This window comes from Sebastes umbrosus, chromosome 21 (genome assembly GCF_015220745.1).
Source record: "Sebastes umbrosus isolate fSebUmb1 chromosome 21, fSebUmb1.pri, whole genome shotgun sequence".
NCBI lineage: Eukaryota > Metazoa > Chordata > Actinopteri > Perciformes > Sebastidae > Sebastes > Sebastes umbrosus.
The window spans coordinates 20,208,857-20,229,066 of record NC_051289.1 but is presented as its reverse complement, the minus strand read 5'-3'; the positions used below and the strand labels follow the sequence as shown (position 1 = coordinate 20,229,066).

General features: G+C 41.3%; 1 protein-coding gene across 1 annotated transcript; it reads right to left on the bottom strand.

Annotated features, from left to right (window-relative positions):
• Positions 1-1,320: 1,320 nt before the first annotated feature.
• LOC119480649 (myosin-6-like) lies at positions 1,321-16,921 on the bottom strand. The gene is made up of 39 exons (XM_037757132.1): positions 16,891-16,921; positions 16,763-16,809; positions 16,154-16,365; positions 15,905-16,048; positions 15,656-15,812; positions 15,535-15,562; positions 15,329-15,434; positions 15,153-15,245; positions 14,865-14,928; positions 14,668-14,766; positions 14,486-14,589; positions 14,270-14,408; positions 14,034-14,152; positions 13,797-13,946; positions 11,643-11,813; positions 11,228-11,537; positions 11,042-11,112; positions 10,751-10,956; positions 10,502-10,625; positions 10,276-10,412; positions 9,934-10,189; positions 9,598-9,840; positions 8,707-8,883; positions 8,486-8,631; positions 8,305-8,395; positions 7,826-8,215; positions 7,475-7,601; positions 7,185-7,303; positions 6,906-7,102; positions 6,612-6,795; positions 5,663-5,828; positions 5,452-5,576; positions 5,028-5,336; positions 3,583-3,786; positions 3,200-3,496; positions 3,012-3,116; positions 2,829-2,924; positions 2,602-2,736; positions 1,321-1,444 (listed from the first exon to the last, which is right to left on the bottom strand). The coding sequence occupies exons 3-39, from the start codon at positions 16,355-16,357 to the stop codon at positions 1,424-1,426; spliced, it is 5,814 nt and encodes a 1,937-aa protein (XP_037613060.1). The 5' UTR covers positions 16,358-16,365; positions 16,763-16,809; positions 16,891-16,921; the 3' UTR covers positions 1,321-1,423.
• Positions 16,922-20,210: the final 3,289 nt, after the last annotated feature.

Below are 20,210 nucleotides of genomic sequence, written 5' to 3'. Positions count from 1 at the left end.
AAACAAATGACACGCGTATCAGCTTTCACCTAACAATAAACAGCCTTTTTTTCTCATGGAGGGGTGCAGCGCTGGGCACGGTCATGGTGGCATTCAACAGCCTGGGGAGGTATTTGTTTTGAGTGTGCGTGCGGATTGTACGTGTATGTTCAGGCGGTGCAGAGCATAAAGCAGATGCAGGTGTTCAAAGGGAAACAAAAGAGGTTACCAAACAAAAATAATTGCTTTGAACAGTGATTTAGCATAACATAATATTATCATATTGTTATGAAATTATGTAATAAGATTTTATTTTGATAAGATAAAAGCAAAAAGATGGTCACTTCTTTGTTTTTTAATTAGATTTTTTGTGTATTTATTTTCTAATTTCAACATGTAATAAATTAATATGTTACAGTTAACTTCACTCCAGCCATATTTCACTGTTGTACTGTGTAAGTACACTGTAATACTTGGTCACATCCCTGAACAAAATCCTTCAAGTATTGAATTTGTTGCACAGTAAGAAATCTATTTTAGATGTAACAATTAAATCTGACAATATTTTCAAAAGTGATTTTGTACCTCTGAATTTACGTTTTTAAATTTTAAGAATGTAGCATGATATGGAGCCTCCATCCTTGTCGCTAAAAGTTGCAGATTGTTTGATGGATGGATGTTATGACCAATGTACGGAAGCATACGTCACATTTTCTTTTACAGGAAGAAGAGTTGGTTGGATTTTGATACAAAAAATACAAAGAAATAGATTTTCTTGTCATTTTTTTGCATATATTGTTGATTTTGATTTTTATACATATCCCTTCTTTCTATTATTTTTCCCTTTCCATTATTATGGATAAATCAATTATTGTGAGTGGAGCTCTTTGGCCCTCTAGTGGTGACTGAGTGTAGTTACTGTAGTTATGAGAAATAATATGAACTGAAATAACTCACCACATGTGAGTATTAATCTTTGGGTCATGTGACCTAGCATTCCGGCAATAGCTTGATTATAGAGTGAAATACTGTATGCATCTTTTTGTAGCCATGCTGATGATGAAATGTTAACACTCGTCATACTGTACACAACTCTTTGTAGTCAGTCAGAATCTTTGCAAAAACTCATGCCAAAACAAAGCAAAGTCTTCCGCTCTTCTCATGTCCAAACATGAAAGCAACTCTTTTGTGGTTTGGATGCTGTTGTTGGGAGGAGCTGCATGAGATTCTGCCTCACAGTGCAGGCTTCTACTTTCATTTTTTCCCTTTGTAGTGTCTTGATCCACTCGTTAGTCATTTCTTTGAATATTTTTTCAAATACATGCAACATGAACAAAGTGGTGCATTCATGTATTCTTTATTCCACTCATGTTGCATGGAGAATAAAGAAACTAAAATACTACAATCAAACTGTTGTATATCCGTGAAGATCCTGTTGAAGGCTTCACTCTTCGTCATGTGCTTTCTGTAAAAAGAAAACATGTTGGACAATCAGAATTTTTTTTATTCCTGCCAAATAATTATCCTAATGGCATTTGCAAGATTCTACTGCACCCAAACCACACTCATGAAACTCACAAAACTCACAAAACTCCTGTACTGTAGTGTTTGTGACCCGGAGCAAACTTTCTCATTTTACAGCTAAACAACCAGAATATGTTTTTGAAAACATTTGAGGCGAGAAATAGGCATAACAGTAACAGAATCTTGATTCATATTTGATCAGCGCTGCCTAGTTTGACCGTTTGGTCGGAGTCTGCGAGTTTACCACAGCAGTGATTGACGGCTGCTGTAGAGACAGCTCGGCTCTGATTACTTGTTTTCCTTCGGGCACGTTGAAATCTTCCAAATGCCATTAGGAACACCGGAGGACACAGAGGCACAGGATTGTTTTTCACAGATTCCTTGTCTCATGCACTGCTGTCAGGATATAATGACCGTTTTATAAAAATAACTGGACCACAGAGGGCCAGCCCTACAAACGCAAGTCACTGAGTGAAGTTACTCGATTGGTCAGCTGAGTGTTGGAGTTTCTTCATTGGCCGTCGCTCTTTCAAAATGAAAATTCGGGAACAGTCGTTTATGTAAATGAGCTGGTGCAGCGCGACGCATCCGGCTCGCAAAAACTTGGACCGAGCTGTCAAACTAGGCAATCTAGTTCTAAAATGAAGCGGGATTCAGCAGCGGTATAGCCTGTTTCTCACTTAAAAAGTTTTCAGAAGTAGATTTTTTGGTGGATTGTTGAGACGTAATAACATGACGCCATGTTGTTTCCTTTTTGAAACGGCAAACAGAAAACCAGAGTCCAATCAGGTGCATTCACAATTAGGTTACAGCAATGCTTGCTAGCCAGAAGTAGCGCGTCCCCTAGTGTCTTCGCCAGACCTGGTGGACATGCACCGCTGGATTTAACATTATAGACAAGACCACTGACTATTTGTTTAAAAATTTAGCCACAAATTCACAGACTGACTATACACAGTCCAGCCATATACTCGGTATTGACCGAGTCTTATTTGATCAAATATACTCAAAGTTACCGGCTTCAGCTTTACAGTTACTCAGTCATGATTCCAGGGTAGTAACTGATTAAAAGTTGCATTATTCTTAATGATTACTGACCTTAGCACCGATGTCGCGGCTCTTCGCTCTCAGCTTGTTGACCTGAGACTCTGCGATGTCGGCCCTCTCCTCTGCTTCCTCCAGCTCGTGCTGTATCTTGCGCAACTTGGCCAGATTTACATTGGACTGTTCCTCCTAAAAAAAAATCAAGATGAGAGTATGGAGAACTGTTATTTAGGTGGCTCACAAATAAGCAAATGGACCATGTGTGTAGTATTTTCGCTTACAGCCTCCTCTGCATTTCGCTTGTAGGATTTGACTTTCAGTTGCAGCTTATCCACCAGGCCCTGCAGGCGACTCAGATTCTTTTTGTCCTCCTCTGTCTGTTAAATTAGCACAGGATATTGCTTGTTAAAGCGTAACCTTTCATCTTTTGGTGAATGTCATTGTGTCTGTAGTCTAGTGTGTACCTGGTAAGTGAGCTCTTTCATGCGTCTCTCGTACTTGCGGATACCTTTCACTGCATCGCTGCTTTTCTTTTGCTCCATATCCACGTCATTCTCCAACTCTCTCACCTTGAAAACAACAGTTATGGATGGAGCTTTATTTTTTTGTACACTGGCACTGTGACAACACAGTGGACGTTAGAAATACTGACCCTGGCCTCCAGCTTCTGGATCTGCTTCTTGCCACCTTTCATGGCTATTTGCTCAGCTTCATCCAGACGGTGCTGCAGGTCTTTGATGGTTTGTTCCATGTTTTTCTTCATACGCTCCAGGTGAGCGCAGGTGTCCTGCTCCTTCTTTAGCTCCTCCGCCATCATGGCGGCATCGGTGATGGCCTTCTTCGCCTTCTCCTCGGCATTCCTGCACTCTTGCACCGCCTCCTCCACCTCGTTCTGGAGCTGAGTTGTGTCGGCCTCGAGCTTCTTCTTCTGGTTCAGCAGGCTGGTGTTCTGCACAGAATGATCACTTTTAGTAGAATATAAATTCAAATTACTGTGCATATACTGAAATACCACAACGTAATGATTCGACATACCTGAGAGTGCAGCAGCTGAACCCTCTCGCTGACGTCCAGCAGCTCCTGCTCAGCCAGTTTACGACTTCTCTCCGTCTGCTCCACTACAGACCTCAGCTCGTCCAGTTCAGTCTGCACCAGATTATTACGTCTCTCCACAATGGCAATGTTCTCCTTCAGGTCATCGTTGGCACGGAGGGCATCGTCCAGCTGCAGCTGCGCGTCCTGTTCAGAAAGATGTTTTAAAATCTTTAAAGGTTATATTGATAACATTTTTATGTAAACAATTTTTTTTTACATCCACAGAGTTTTTGGAAAGGTGCTGAAAAGAAGTTTCCAGACATTTTTCATACTTTTCTTTTCTGACATTTTTCACCTTTTTTTTGTTCATTTTTCAGACTTTTTTTCAGATAATTTTTAGATATTTTTTAGACTTTTTTTTCTCAACATTTTTCAGACTTATTTTCAGACTTTGTTTTGGATTATAAAACATTTTGGCGGGTCCAAAATGTATGTTTTGTTTATCACTGTGGAAGATGTCTGACTTTCGGTTCCCACGTCTAACAAGGCTTGTGAGCCAATTGTGCAACAATGTTGGTATCACATGGTATCTCTGTGTCATCAGTGATTAAGTAGCCAGTTAGTGTGGAAAAAATGGATAAATGGCTGAGTTTGACACTGGTGTCTCCATCAGGCTGCAGGAGAAGTAAATATTTACCGTGGCAACAAGTGACAGTGATGTTAGCACATTTGAGCTGTCTTAGCTTAATCGTCCGAACAACAATAATCCATAAAATTAAACAATTTGAACAAAACCAACAACAACTACCAACAGTCATAGTCCTTACAATCTTAACTAGGTTGACACCGGTTACATTGTCAAAATGAGAAAAGTAACAGCTTAAATCACTTAGGAGCTACGTTAGCATCTTAGCATTAGTGACGGTTGCGTCCAGTTAACTAACATTGTAGTTCCCTCAAACAATGTATAACGGGAGCGCCGCTGTGGCTCGCCTGGTGGAGCGGGCGCCCCGTGTACCGGGGCTGAGTCCTTTCCGCAGCGGCCCAAAGTTCGGGTCCGACCTGTGGCCCTTTGCTGCGTGTCACCCCCTCTCTCTCTTTCCCCCTTTCTATGGTACTCCGTCTCTATCAATAAAGGCATAAAAAAGCTAAAAGAAAAAAAAAAAAATGTAAAACGAAGATGCGCATCAAAGGGGATTTAGAAGTGGGTGGCCGACTGAAAAATAAGAAGTAATCGCTTTTTCTGTCTGAGTGACACTCCACTCAACCATAAAATGTGCAGGTTGTGCAACGAACTGGCAACCACTTGTTGTGAAGTGAATGCAATGGAATGAGGGAGGAGGAGAGGGATACCTAGTAGCTGAATCAATGTTGTCAATTCAATAGTAAATTCTTTATTTCAATAATTAGAAGAAGAAAGACAACATGTGTAGCCTCTATAGTACCTTCAGGTGAGCATGGAGTCCCTTGAGCTGCTTCTGAGCCTCTGCTGCCTGCCTGTTGGCCAGGCTCAGCTGGATCTCCATCTCGTTGAGATCTCCCTCCATCTTCTTCTTCACCCTGAGGGCCTCGTTTCTGCTGCGAGTCTCGGCCTCCAGGGAGCTCTGCAGAGTGTCCGCCACTCTCTGGTGGTTACGCTTGGCCTGCTCCATCTCCTCGTCCTTCTCGGCCAGCTTACGCTCAATGTCGGCCTTCACCTGGTTGAACTCGAGCTGAACTCGGAGGATCTTGCTCTCCTCATGCTCAAGGGTACCCTGTAAAAAAAAAAACAGCAAATCACCGTATGTCTTTCAAAGCATCACAAAGGTAATTCCAGCAAATTGATCGATGATAAAATGGCATAAGAGACAACATGTAATATTTGTTCACCTCAACTTCCTCCAGAGCAGATTGTATCTCGGCCTTCTCCTGCTCCAGCTGTTTACGGATCTTCTCCAGCTCGTGGATGCTCTTTACTCCCTCACCGAGTTGCTCAGTCAGGTCAGAAATTTCCTCTGTTTTGTGCATATTTATTTATTTGTCCCAGCCTCTCCAATTGTAATCAGTGTATGTTTAAAGGTAAATCATGTTATCTTCCTACCTTGGAGATTCTTGTTTTCTCTTTTCATGGTCTCCAGATGATCCAGAGATTCTTCATAAGAGTTCTTCAGTTTGAAGATCTCGGTGCTGAGAGAACGAGCCTCTTTCTGGGAAGCTTCCAGCTCAGTCTGGGACTCCTCATACTTCTGCTTCCACTCAGCCAGGATCTAATTCAATTGTAAATTAATTGTGAATGGGGTAAAAAAAAAAATTAACCACCATGAAACTTCCCGTGTTGATTACTTACATTAATTAGTTTTTTTTGTATTACAAGTTTTCTGAAAATATAGGTTTAAATATGCATTTTATTGACATATTAGAGCCAAAGGTTTTTAGTGAGGGAATTTTGGATATCTTATTTTATCACTCCATATATCAGAAAATACTGCCAACAGCCATAAAAAAAATAAATTTTTGTCATGTTTTTATGTTTACAATATGATATAAATCAAGCTATGAATAATATATGAACAAACCCCTCAGTAAAAAATTCTGACTAGGAATAAAACTGGGAACATTGGTGTATGTAAGCGCTACTGAAGTGGAGATTTCTGGCTCAGAGTCTGAGGAATAACCTAATTGTGGAGAAAATGGCCTTTAAAGATATGTATTGTAAAATTCCATACATTTTGACACGACAGGAGAATAGGGTAAAAAATGTAACTAATACATATCATCATGAAACGTCCACAGTTAATTACTTTAATTTTTTGTATTACAAATTTTCTTAAATTTTATGTTTAAATATGCAAATGAGGCATTATCTAATGCTAACTTTTGGTGAATTTAGGAGAAATATACAGACGCAAATAGACAAAGTGTAGTAAATAAACACCTAAATGTGTATTTTATATGTTTTTTTCCCACTAGTCTGAAAGAAGATATTATGGAAGCAAAATAGCCCAAAATCTCAAAATTGACCAGTACTGTCATTTCATATATGTCATTACCTTGTCAAAGTTTCTTTGTTTCTTGTCCAGAGCTGCAGCAGCAGCGTTCGATCTCTCCACATCCACCATGAGATCCTCAATCTCACCCTGAAGCCTGTGTTTGGTTTTCTCCAGGGAGGAACATTTAGCATTGGCAGCTTCAACAGCTTCTTCTGCATCCTGTAAGCGTTGAGTTAGCTTTTTCCTAATGGCAAAAAACAAAAATGAACGTATCGAATCATTACCTCACAGATAAAATGGGAATATTGTGGTAGGATAGGAACTAAAAACAAGACGGGTCTACTGAATCCTTACTTTGCTTCTTCCAGCTCCTCTGTTCTCTGGATGGCGTCGGTTTCGTACTTGGTTCTCCACTGAGCCACCTCAGAGTTTGCTTTGGACATGCTGCGTTGGAGATCAGCTTTGGCCTCCTGCTCCTCCTCAAATTGCTCCCTCAACAAATCGCAGTCGTGGCGAGCTGACTGCACTGCATGGGCAAATGCATTCTTGGCCTTTGGTAAAGAAACATGAGGTCAAGTCATTTTGGAAGTAGACATCGGGCTGTGTATTTTAAAAGCAGTAATTCTGAAAGACCTTGACTTCCTCCTCTAGTTGTCTCTTGAGGTCCTCAATCTGTTGAGTGTAAGACTGCTTCCCTCTGGTCAGCTGAGAGATCAGAGAGTCCTTCTCCTCCAGCTGCCTGGCAAACTCACCTGTAAAATAAAGGTGTGTACGACCCCCATATCAAGCTGCAGTTGGTGTAGCTTTCTTTTCTGTAACACGTGGGTCTGCATGCACTAATCTTCTGGGGTGCGTTGCTAAAAGGCAGGTATCAGTAAGAGTAAAAACACCACCTAAATGTGAGTGTATGTTAAACCGATTACCATTTTCTGTTTGAAGCTTTGCTTTTTGCATCGTCAGGTCATTGATGGTACGCTGGCCATCCTCCGATTTCGTCTTGTATTCGGTCATCTGATCCTCCAGAGTGCGACACGTTTTCTCCAGGTTGGTCTGAGTTAAATGATTCATATTAATATGTCATAGAAACAGATGACCCGAGCATTATTTTCTGTATGTTATGACTTAAAGACATAGTTTGACATTTCGGGAAATACCCTAACTAGCCTAGTGAGAGTTCGATGAGAAGATCGATACCACTATCCAGACATGAGAGTGGCAGCATATTTCACAAAATGTGAAAGAATGTGTTCAATAACAACTTTTTTTTGTCTTACTTTAACTTTTAAAGTCTGCTCCATGTTGGACACCACATCATCCAGCTCCAGTCTGAACTCGCTCTTTTCTTTCTCCAGCTTCTGTTTGACTCTTTGCAGGTTGTCGATCTGCTCCCCCAGGTCAGCCACGCTGTCTGCGTTTTTCTTTCGAAGCGAAGCAGCAGTGGCTTCGTGCTGCAGAGTGGCCTCTTCGAGGTCCCTGCGCATCTTCTGAAACTCGGCCTCCCTCTTCTTGTTCATCTCGATCTGGGCGGAGGTGGCTCCTCCGGCCTCCTCCAACCTCTCGCTGATCTCCTCCAGCTCTCTGGCCAATTCGGCCCTCTGTTTCTCCACCTTGGCTCGGGCAGCTCGCTCGGCCTCCAGTTCTTCCTCCAGCTCTTCAATGCGAGCCTTGATGAGATCCATCAGATGATTATATCACAAAATGAAGATAATGAAGAGATGACAATGCAACAGATGAAACCTGCTTGTGCAGTTACCTGTAGCTCCTTCAGTTTCTTCTGGAGTTGAACACTCATGGCCTGTTCATCCTCAATCTTACTAAGCAGCTGGCTGATTTCAAAGTCTTTCCTACATTTAATGACAAAATGGTTCATTTTAGTAATCAGCTGTTGTCACACAATGGGCATCATGTTTGTAATTGTAAAATATTTGTTTTACTTTTTGAGTTTTTCCTCCAGCTGCTGCTTGTCATTCTCCAGATCCATCAGATTTTCTTGGGTTAACTTTAAGTCCCCTTCCAGTTTTCTCTTGGCTCTTTCCAGATCCATCCTCACTTTCTTCTCTTGCTCCAATGATCCTTCAAGCTAACAAGACAAACATTTCTCTATAAATTGTGGCTCAAGAACTTGAGGATTCATCACTAATGCCATTGTACTCACATCATCGACTTGCTGCTCCAGCTTGATTTTGGCCTTGGTCAGAGAGTTGACTTTGTCTTCCTCACTCTGCAGGTCGTCCAGCGTTTGCTGGTGAGCCTCCTGAAGAGCTTTCTTCTCTTTGGTCAACTTGGCAATGATTTCATCCAAAGCTGCCATCTCTTCAGTCATGTTTTTAACCTTAACAAACAGATCACAGTTGGTGTCAAGTCAAGAATATAGAAAAATTCTTCATTAATACATGTAACTGATCTGAACACAACATTGATAGTGTGCAGGATTCGTTTAGCGGTGTAGTTGCATATTGCAACCAACTGAGAACTCCTCTGGACACTCCTCCCTTTCCAAGACTGCGGTAACGTGAGTGCAAAACCGTGGTAACGCCGTTTGCCTTGCTCAGGGGCCATCCTTAACATAATAACACTATTTTAGGAGCAACAGAAGTCAGACAGCGGTTGGCAGTACCATAGTTTTGCACTCTGCAGCTCACATTACCACAGTTCCAGAAGTGTGTCGGAGAACACGAAAGGCTCTTGCTCGATCCAACGTTTAGTTTGTTCATTCTGGGCTACTGTAGAAGTAGTGGGCTACTGCTAAACTCCAATAATTTTACCAGCTAGTAGCTAACTTTATTTGTCTGCCGTTAAGTGCTGGACAGGTATAGCCTATAGTGGGGCTTTAGACCTTCTTAGCTCTAATCAGCTGCCCGTCTACTGAAAACAGTTGCCTGCTGTGGTCGAACGTGAAGCCATGAGTGCAGTGAGAGTGAATCAAAACAGTTGTGGGCTATAAAACCAAAACAATGAGCTCAAAGATGCTAAAACGTTATTGAGAGCTGAGGAGAACTGCAGTCAGCTGATAATGCGAACCTACAATCATAGCTGCTTTCATTACCTTGTTCTCTGTGGCATGCTTTTCCTTTTCCACTTTAGCCAGAGTCAGCTCCAGATCATCGATGTCCTTCTTGAGTTCTGAACACTCGTCTTCCAGCTTTCTCTTCTTGGCAGTAAGCTCTGCATTCATCTCCTCTTCATCTTCCAGTCTCTCATTCAGCTCTTTGGCTTTGGCCTCAAGCTGGATCTTACTCTTGATCAGACCCTCACAGCGCTCCTCAGCATCTGAAAGATTGTCTTGTTCCTGCAGACAGTAGATTTAACAAATGTTGTTAGTCATCACATTTACGTAAGTACATCACTGTAAGCTTTAAGTAAACTGAGTGACTGATCTTACAGTTTGAACACTGAGCTGCAGGTCGTTCTTCTCTTGGAGAAGGGTGACCATTTTTTCCTCCAGCTCTTTCCTGCGGGCCTCAGATTTAGCATAAGCCTCTTTGAGCTTCATAAACTCCTCCTTCATGTTCGCCATCTCCTTCTCATTCTCGGCTGATTTCAGCAGAGGTTTGATCTTGAAGTACAACTTCATCCAGAGCCAATTCTTGACGCTCATAAAGGCCCGCACGTTCCACTGGATCACCAGTAAGGAATCCCTGTAGACAACATTAGCAAGCTTGAATCAATTTTTCTGTACCTTGTCTTTTTTTTTTACAGCAAATGTTAAAAGTAAAGCACCAACCTGCGCTCAACGATTTTCTCGAACTCAAGTCTGGCGAGTTTTCCTCTGGATCTCGCTTGAATTCCTGTGATGATGAGAGAGAGGCGATCGTCTCTCATCTCCTCAAGAGTACCAAGCAGACCAGCTTTGAAGAACACCTGAAATCGACCAAAAGTTTTACTTTACCTCCGACCAGCATGATTATTTATCCCAACATTGAACCCTCCTCTTTATAAACAGAACCAACCTTTGTGTGTCCCAGTCTATACTGCTCATGGTCAATATCCAAAGAGCCCAAAAGTTTTTCTGCTCCTTTCTTATTGTCAATGAACTGTCCCTCAGGGATGGCATTAGGGTTTAGGATGCGGTATCTGAAATAGAAAGACCCAAAACACCCGAGGTTACATCACCGATGTTGTTTCCAAGTGCATTGCAAGATTTGTGAAAGAGCAATACAATTTGCGAAAGAGCAATAAATAAACATTGCTTTTCTTGCCTTTGTTTGAAGTCTCCATACTGGATCCTGTTGGGGAATCCCTTCCTGCAGATCCTGATACCTTCCAGCACACCGTTACAGCGCAGCTGGTGCATGACCAGAGGATTCTCCATCTCCCCGGGAGTCTTGGTCTCATTGGGGATGAGGCAGCGTACAAAGTGGGGGTGAGTTGACCTGAGATTGGTCATCAGTTTGTTCAAGTTCTCCTGTAAATGAAGACAATCAATATCATCAGGTCCAATATACCAAATTTAGGACATATACGTATACCAAATCTCAGACATATTTTACCCTGTGAAGTGCAGAAACAGTCTGGAAGGAAGAACCTTTCTTCTTTGCTCCCTTTCCCTTGCTTCCCGCATCTTGGGTAGTATGGAAGTTGCAGATATACAGTATAAGTGTAATTGTCATTTCTTTCCTTGTTGATATTCTGGACAATTCAAGGATGAATACTCAGTTTGGTCAAAGCTCTCTTACCTGATTCTGAACCAGCATACCCAGCAAACAGGACAGCCAGTAACTTGAGGTTGGACTTCTGAAACAGTCCAACCACGGTCTCATTCAGTGGGTCCTTGTTTTTCACCAGCCAGTTAGTGATATTGTAATCAACAGTACCAGCATAGTGAACCAGGGAGAAATGAGCCTCTGGCTTCCCCTTAATTACCCTCGGTTTCTGGAAGTTGGGACTTTTACCCAGATGGTTGTCATACAGTTTGGCTTTAAATGTTGCGTCGCTGGCTTTGGGGAACATGCACTCCTCTTCAAGGATGGACATGATGCCCATGGGCTGGAGGAAGGAATTGATTAGAATTGAATTGCATGTAAACCTGTCACAAAGAATAGCTTACGTTTGTTACTTGAATTCTGACATCCAATTAAACTCTTCACCAACCTTCTCAATGAGTTCAATGCAGGCTGCTAAGTCCATACCAAAGTCAATGAACTCCCACACAATGCCCTCTTTCTTGTACTCTTCTTGTTCCAGCACAAACATGTGGTGGTTGAAGAACTGCTGCAGCTTCTCATTAGTATAGTTGATGCACAGTTGCTCAAAGGTGTTGTACTAGGAAGAGCATTCAGGAGAATAAATATATGTAAAACATTACATTTCTTTTTACAATTAACACTTGAAATGATGAAGGCAATTGCAAATGACAAGGTACTACAAAATGTAAACCATACTTTGGTGTTTAATTTTTACCTCTTTACTTAAAATTTCATTTTTCACACCTTGGAGGCGGTGTTTATTATATGGGGGAGGGAGTGTGGCAGCTGCCAATTCTCTGGTGCTTGCTGTTGTTTCCCTTTTCCCTGGTGTTTTTTTGGTTGAGTTGCTGAGTGATTAGAGGGTTATTCAGTTCACCTGTTGCGCAGGGTGTGGGGACTGGCTCTTAAATGATAGTTGAGAGCAGCTTGGTGCATTCCCCTCTTGGCCAATCAGGGTGTAACGACGCCCTTTCTGTAGGGCTTAAAAGAGGAGGGAAACTGCACACCCAGGGTCATTCTGATCTCTCCTTCACTCAATGCAACATGTGTTATCAGCTTTATCAGAAACTCTGGTTTGTTTTGGGCCCTTTTGGGATTCTGTGATCTTTGTGTTTTGTTTGTTGAGAGTGTTGACTCTCCTAGTTGGGGAAACAAGTTAAGTGCCAACCAATTGGGTTACCTGCACTGGGACGTTTAGGTACTATTTGTGCAACGATCTGGCTTGCCTTACAATAGCCTAACGCCTGCAGGCTGTATTTTTGTATTCTATTCATTTGTTGATTTTCAATGAAACCCTTTATACCCATTTCTTTTAGTGTATTTTATTTGGGAAAACTTTAAAGGAGGGTAAAAGGAAAAACACAAACCAATATTTCAGTTTCCTTAATTGTTTGTTAATATAGAGGCATTTGTTCATTATTATTATTAAGAAGGCATTTTATTTTATATTATTATGTGGATGGGAACTGTTTTTCAGTCTTCTGACTGAACAACTAAAGTCTGGGGAACTCAGTACCGCCACAGATTTCTTTTTACAAAATGAACCAAAACACTGACAACGAGGAGGATTTAAATCTAAAATTTAAATTTAAATCATACTCTCTAAAACTAAAAAGAAATCAGGTTTGAATTGAAACACTATTACTAAGCTTGTTACAAGATATTTTATTCAATGCTGATCTATGGAGGAAACCATAAAGTGCATCTTTGGATGGATGGGAAAAACAACACTGAATGGAAATGCTATTGACTCTTCCAGCCCATGAAGAATTCATAAATAGTTACTAATTGGTTTGTGTTACACTACACAATTTAAACCGTCGACTGGACTGAAAACAAATAAAGCAAAAATAAAATCATACAACTGAAATGATATATAATATTAAACATATATATATATGAAGCGCCAATCTTGAAGATTTTCATCCAAATGATGACTGTTAAGTCACTATCCACAGCCAAATAAGGCAACACAATGGTGACTGAGGCCACACATCTGCACCATTACAAACTGGGCGTCTGTGGCAGCATTCCCAGAAAAAGAATGCTGCACTACATTTTTTCTCCTTTATAAAACAAAACTATGCGCACAATTCTAAAAACTTGAAGCTTGTGTCAACAAAAAGACCTCAGACTGCCAAATTCTTAGCGCAACTCTGTTGCCTTCATCAAAACGGAAATTTACCAGGACTGAAGTCTTAAGGATTGCCACTCCAAAGGTCCCATTTTGTAAAACGTAAGATCTCCATGTCCCTCTATTATAAAGCAGGTTTGAGTGCCACACAAATACTGTGAAAGTATCAGACGTACTCAAAAACGAGGAAAAAAAAGGGTTGTTCAGGCATTACAACATGTAAACATGTTCCAGCAGAAACACAAAACGGAAGCATGATCCTGAAAATGAGCACATGTGACCTTTAAGGACCATGTGGTCAAACACATCCCCAATACAGAAAGACTAGACAGAGACACAATCAATTTGGTTACGAGGGGAGGTTTTCCATATAATCCGAGAAAGTATATTTTTTACTCACGTCTCCATAAAATCTTTCATACTCACATCAAAGATCTCAAATCCAGCAATGTCCAGCACACCGATGAAGTACTGGCGAGCTTGCTTGGTATCCAGAGATTGGTTGATTCTCACCACCATCCACAAGAACATTTTCTCGTACACCGACTTGGCCAGTGCACCGATAGAGTAGCTCACCTAGATAATTGCATAAAATCAATGCCGGTAAAATTTTAAACTTTATTCTTCAAACCCCTGATGGATTTCGGTGCATTTTCAACTTACTTGCTGCACATTTTGACCTTTGGTGACCCACTCGTTGCCTACTTTCACTCTTGGGTGGCACAGGCCCTTGATGAGGTCAGCGGAGTTCAAACCCATCAGATATGCAACTTTGTCTGTATCTGTAATAGATTTTGTGTAGGAGAAGCATTTACTACATTGTTCTGTGTCAAAAGGGCATGAATCGGTGGTAGTTCTACTCTACTTTTAAGAGAGTAAATGTCCTGATGATCCTTTACCCTCTGTGCCGTCAGACTCTGCTTGCTCTTCCCTCTGCTTCTGTTTGAACTTCATGTTTCCGTAATGCATGACGGAACCAGTCAGCTTGTAGATGCCGTTCTTCTCCTCTTGGGTGAAGCCCAGGACATCAAAAGCTTCCTTAAAGAGCAGAAATTACATTTGAGTTAGTTGTGGAACTTCATGCATGGAACAAGCACTCTCTAAGTTTCGCTTACATCAGTAGCCATCAGCTCGTCTGAATCATCAATGGAGGCTACAGTCGTCTCTCCTTGGGAGATGAAGGCGTAGTCATAGGGGTTGTTGGTGATTAGCAGCATATCTGTCAAAGAAACAAAGTTTCAGTCTGTGGCGTTTCTTCCCGGTTCAAAATATATTCTATGTTTCATCCAGCGCTCACCAAGCAGCTCGGGTTTCTTTTGGGACAGAATCTGGTAGAAGATGTGGTAGTCTCTTTCAGCCTTGAGCTGATAGGTGACACGGGATTTCTCCAGCAGATCTGACAAAAAATGACAATGAGATGATTTGTTATGTAGTCCACATTCTCCCAGGGTATTGTATTGCACAATGGAGATGTTCATGTCACACTCTGCTTACATGTCTCAATGTCAGCAGAAGCCAACTTTCCACTGGCAGCAAAGTGGATTCGAATGAATTTACCCTGTGAGAAGCAAGAAAATGACAATTATATTGAACCATTAAAAAATGTTACTTAAAGATAAGGCCCAAGATTTTGTTTTAGTGCCCTTGAGTGCCCCGAAAACTTGAGCTGAGACTGACGCATCATCAGTGGCTTGAGAGGAAATTTGGGTTTGGGGCGCTGTATGGCACATTAGCTAAATCAGGGAGTGCCTGTTTAATAAAACGAGTATTAAGACAACTCACAAATCTGGAAGAGTTGTCGTTTCTGATGGTCTTGGCGTTTCCGAAGGCCTCCAGAGCAGGGTTGGCCTGGATGATTTGATCCTCCAGGGTGCCCTGTGGATTTGATAGATGCAAAGTTTAGGCCAGAAAACTTCATTGATTATGCTTATTATCGTAACATGTCAAATCGAACCAACCTTTTTCTCTTGAGCAGCATCCTTCTTGCCAGTAACAGCTGCAATGCTGGCAAAGTACTGGATGACTCTCTTGGTGTTCACAGTCTTTCCTGCACCGGATTCTCCACTGCGAATGAAAACAAACGTGAGTCGAACATGTTTTGAAGACAAAACATAAACTCTGCTCTTCATATCAGAATCAGATGTGACCTTTGTGAATGACTTACGTGATAAGGATAGACTGGTTTTCTCTGTCTGCAAGATTTAAGACAAATGTTCAGTTATCTTTAAATGTTTGGATGGTGTCAGAGATCACAAAGCGCTGCATCAGAGATGGGATGTACATACCTGTCAGCATGTACTGGTAGGCGTTGTCAGAGATGGAGTAGATGTGAGGAGGAGCTTCAGTCCTCTTCTTTCCTCTGTAGGCGTTGACCACCGCCTGGTCGTACACTGGCAGCATCTTGTAGGGGTTGACAGTCACACAGAACAGCCCTGAGTAGGTCTGTGGACAAGGACACATAAAACAAGTTGTTTTTTATTGTACTGAAGATTTCATACAGTGGAAAGATCAGTATATCTGTAGTCATTACTCACGTAGATCATCCATGCTGCATAACGCTCTTTGAGGTTAAACAGCACCGCAGGTTCATGGAGGAAGGTGAACATCGCCATGTCTTCAATTTTATCGAACTTTGGCGGGTTCTGAGGGTGGATGTCTTCCTCCTTATGGGTCGTAGTCTGAATGATTTACCACAGGGAATATCTCAATTTAAATTAAGTTCACAGTGTCACAACCACTTTCCCTCTTCCATTAGTCAGTGTAGATATCTGACATATACTTACTTTTCCAAACTCAGTTTCAACGGTGACTTTGCTGCCGTCTCTGCTGGTGACTCTGGCTTTAACGTACTCTACCTCGGGGTCGGGCACGAAACACTCCTTCTTTATATCAAAGATTCGAGTCTGGGCCGCCAGACGCTCCTTATCTGACTTTCTCAGGAAGGAAGCGGCGGACCCAAACTCCGCCATCAGGGCGTCGCCTGACATCTTGAGAGCTGTAAACCGAGAACATGGTTTGAAAGCATTTCGATTACATTGTCCCTGAAGTAGCACCTGTACAACTTATAAGGTGATTTGTTGAGTGAATGCATTTCTATACACTGATATATATAAATTGTACAGAATATTACAGGTATTTTTGTAAAAAGCTTTTGAAATAAATTTAAAAAACAACTTAAATGACAGTAATTGCAGTTACCTGAACTATGATAATCAAGAATATCGGCTGTGTTTATTTATTTATTTATTTAAAGTCAGCTTGATGAAAGGCATTTCCACATAATTCGGATACTATTCAAAAACTAGCAGCACACAAAGTAATGTTATTTCAAGTCTATTCATTTCATGTATTTATTTTATTTTGAAAAAAACACACTGCAGGCAGCTATTTACCTGTTTCCTTTTCCTCTTCCTCTTGATAGATTTGGTGTGGTGTGTCTCTAGAAAGCAACAACAAAAAAGCATCATTGTATTTTCAATATGCGACATCAGTCATGTGTAAAATGTCTGTATAAACTTACCTGCAGATGCTGTGTTCCTGTCCTTACTCCTTGTTCTGAACCCCTCTTTATATTCATCCAGGAGGCAGAGCTCTGACACTCAGCCAACCTATAAGGGAAGAGCGAGAAAATAAAGGACCCTAATCAAAAAAAAAAGTAAGATCTGTATTTGGAGATAAAGGTGTGGACAACAATAACTCTCATGTGACCATCATTGGCCAGTGAATTGAAATCATGAGCAGCATCTATTTTTGTCTTGTCCTTCAAGTGACTGAAAAGCCTATTAATTATAAAAGGCGTACAAATTTTAGCCAACATATTAGGTTGATTTTTATTATATTAAACCATTATTATATTAATTTCTGGCGAAGAGATGTGTATGTGGATCTTATTCCTGTCTGTTCCTCTAGGGAAAAATATGTTTTTTGTGGTAAAATTAGTTACATAAAAGTCTCAGCTTCATTAAACTTTTTAAACATTTTTTTATATACATTTTTTTTTTTAAATAAAGACCATTGCACACGTTGATCTGTCACTACTATATTAAGCACTGTCTGGGTGTCTACAGACTATAGTATTGTCCTGGAGGACAAAGATAAACTTGTGAATTTTTCCTTCTCCTGGTCCTTATTGTTTTCCTCCCAGAGGACCTCAGCTGACTCTCCTCTATCTATAATAAAAGATTGAGTATGACAGCTGCCTGCTTTTAAAGGTTTCAGCGTCCATACTGTAAATAAGTACATGGGGTCATACAGAACACTTATCAAGTTCCCCATGTAGTCATTATCAACGACAACAGGCCAATGCTTGTAATAACTCGTGTTAACGGGAGGAGATCCTTAAATCACGCGTTTACTTTAGTGGACCACCTGAAGACCTCCTCAAGAAGCACACGAGCCCTTTTGACTTTAACAACTTCACACTTTCAACTTCGGACCGTGTAGGTCTCGACAGTTGGTTGTCTGCACCCGGCGTAGCATTCCTCAGCACATCAAGGGGCAACACAGAGGCTCATTCCCAGCTGTCTTTGTGTCCTTCTGCTGTCAATACTTATGATGGAGCTTCCAGAGCCTTCTTACGTATATGCAGCACCAGAGGCCCTGGTCTACTGTTCAAGTTGGTAGGCCTACTTAGACCGGTGGCAGATGGTTAACAGACATATTCTGGGTCATAGTTATATGGGTTTTTTTGTGTTGTTTTGTACGTCAATTGTCTTTATTAAATTAGGGGTCAATATTCTTAAGAATTTGGTGAGAGTGACAGTAGGCAACGGGACAAGATTTTGGTATCGGAAGTCTTCTGGTTTCCATTTGTAGTCCGAGTAGTATTGACCAATCCCGTTTGACTGGGCTTTGGTTGAATGCAGGTCCTTGTGGAGAGCAAAAGAGGTGGAACGCATCGGCCGAAATGTAATCACAGAACCCATCAGCTATCACATGACTATGATTTCATTTTTATTGGTTTAAAATTAGATTGTCAAACTGGCTACTTGTGAAACAATCCGGTCGTTCACATTGCCTCTCAACTCCAACTCCATTATCTTGCGTCTGAAGTTACAAATTGGACTGTAAAACAACGGGAGGAAGGAAGAGGAAGTCTTGGCCCATGCAGATTTCCACTGGCTACACCGGAACCCCAAAAATATTTGCCGTCGCCCCCAGAGGCTAAACCGTCGTCAGACAGAGAGCCGATGGGTTCCGAGATTGGACTGAAAAGCCCCTGTGTTTAACGGAGTGTATGAGTTTAAACGGTCAACATTTTGGGAACTTCGTTTAGTTGCTTTCAAGTTAAGATAGACGGGAAGATCAATACCACTCTCATGTCTGTACCAAGCCCCCAGGAAGAGCGCCAGGCTTTGAAACAAATTTTATATAGTGGCCAAACGGTGGAATTACAATTTCCGGGTCCATCACGTACTTTTTTCCCATAGACTTACATTGGGAAAGAGATGTCTGTAAATCAGCGGATCATTTTTTCAAGTAAATTAACGTCCCAGTACGAACACTTAAGAAGCCCTTATTTTTTTAGGACCTCACTAGGTCCTAAAAGTTGTAAAATGCACTAATAGCTGAATCCAGAGTTATTTTCCTTCCTCCGTTCATGTGAATGAGACCCAGACCGAGGCTGGACCGAGGGCTGGGAGGCGGGGTTAAAGGAAACGCTAGTGCACTTGCTCTATGGGCCCAATGGCTGCGGAGGATCACCGGATGATCCGGGTACTTTTATACTCGAAAGTCAAACTTTTTTTTTGCTTCAAACGCCACTGAGCAACTTTCATAGGAATGAACGGAGCCCGCCTCGATCGTGTCTCCAGTTCTCTTTATACATCCATGGTCTGTAGGTCTACACTATGGATCTACAAAACAGCTTGTATAGATTAATTAATTAATTAATTAATTAATTAATTAGTTTCAGAGGTGTTGGTAGGTGATTTTCTCATCTTTGGACAGAGCCAGGCTAGCTGTTTCCCCCTGATTCCAGTCATTATGCTAAGCTAAGCTAACTGTCTGTAGCTTCATGTCAATCAGTCAGTCATTATTCAATTCAATAAAATTCAATTTATTTTTATATGGCGTCAAATCATAACAGAAGTTATCTCGAGACGCTTTAAATATAGAGCAGGTCTTAGACCGTACTCTATAGTTTAGAGACCCAACAAGAGATCCCACCAAGAGCATTGCACCGGAGCAATCATCTAACTCTCTGGCAGAAGGACAATAAGTGTATTTGTCAAAAGTCTAACAATTATTTTCTTTTCTTGTCTTTTAAGGTAAGAAGCCATTGAGTTGAACACAACCTTTTAAGTGTAAGAGTTACTAGGGACAACAAGTGATACTATCTCAGCCTCTGCCACATTGATTTCGAACATCATTTATCAAATCTGTCTCTCACAAGTCCCCAGACTTTATGGAAGGGCAATACTAAATTGCTGAATATTTTCTTCTTTGATTTCAGACTCCCCAAGTCCTCCTAAAAGTCCAGAGTCCAAAGGTTTCCAACTCATTGTCTTGAAAACAACCCACAGTGGACTGAAAGATATTAATGGCACATTGTTTCTTTCCTTTTGTCCTTGAGCTCAGAGATAACCACGTGACATTCACAAAGCCGCCGCTAAATGTCTTTGGCACACTGACATGGATCGCAAAGGCATAGTGACACATTATTAGACACCCTCATACTTACTGGCTCTGTCTCACGCTCACACACCCCCTATACTGTATTATAAAACAGCACTGCATCTTCAATAGATATACATCCTACACTGGGACACTTCTTTAGTGGTGGGCAGTGCTGTTTCCTCTTTGAACATCGTGACGGTCACAGCTGTTGTTCACCACCCT

Coding starts and splice junctions, on each gene's coding strand:
- LOC119480649 (XM_037757132.1), bottom strand. CDS start 16,357: ATGTCAGGCGACGCCCTGATGGCGGAGTTTGGGTCCGCCGCTTCCTTC. Junction 8,396..8,485: donor CTGGAGGAAAAACTCAAAAA/GTAAAACAAATA, acceptor CATTAAATGTAG/GAAAGACTTTGAAATCAGCC. Junction 3,787..5,027: donor GACTCCATGCTCACCTGAAG/GTACTATAGAGG, acceptor CTTTCTGAACAG/GACGCGCAGCTGCAGCTGGA.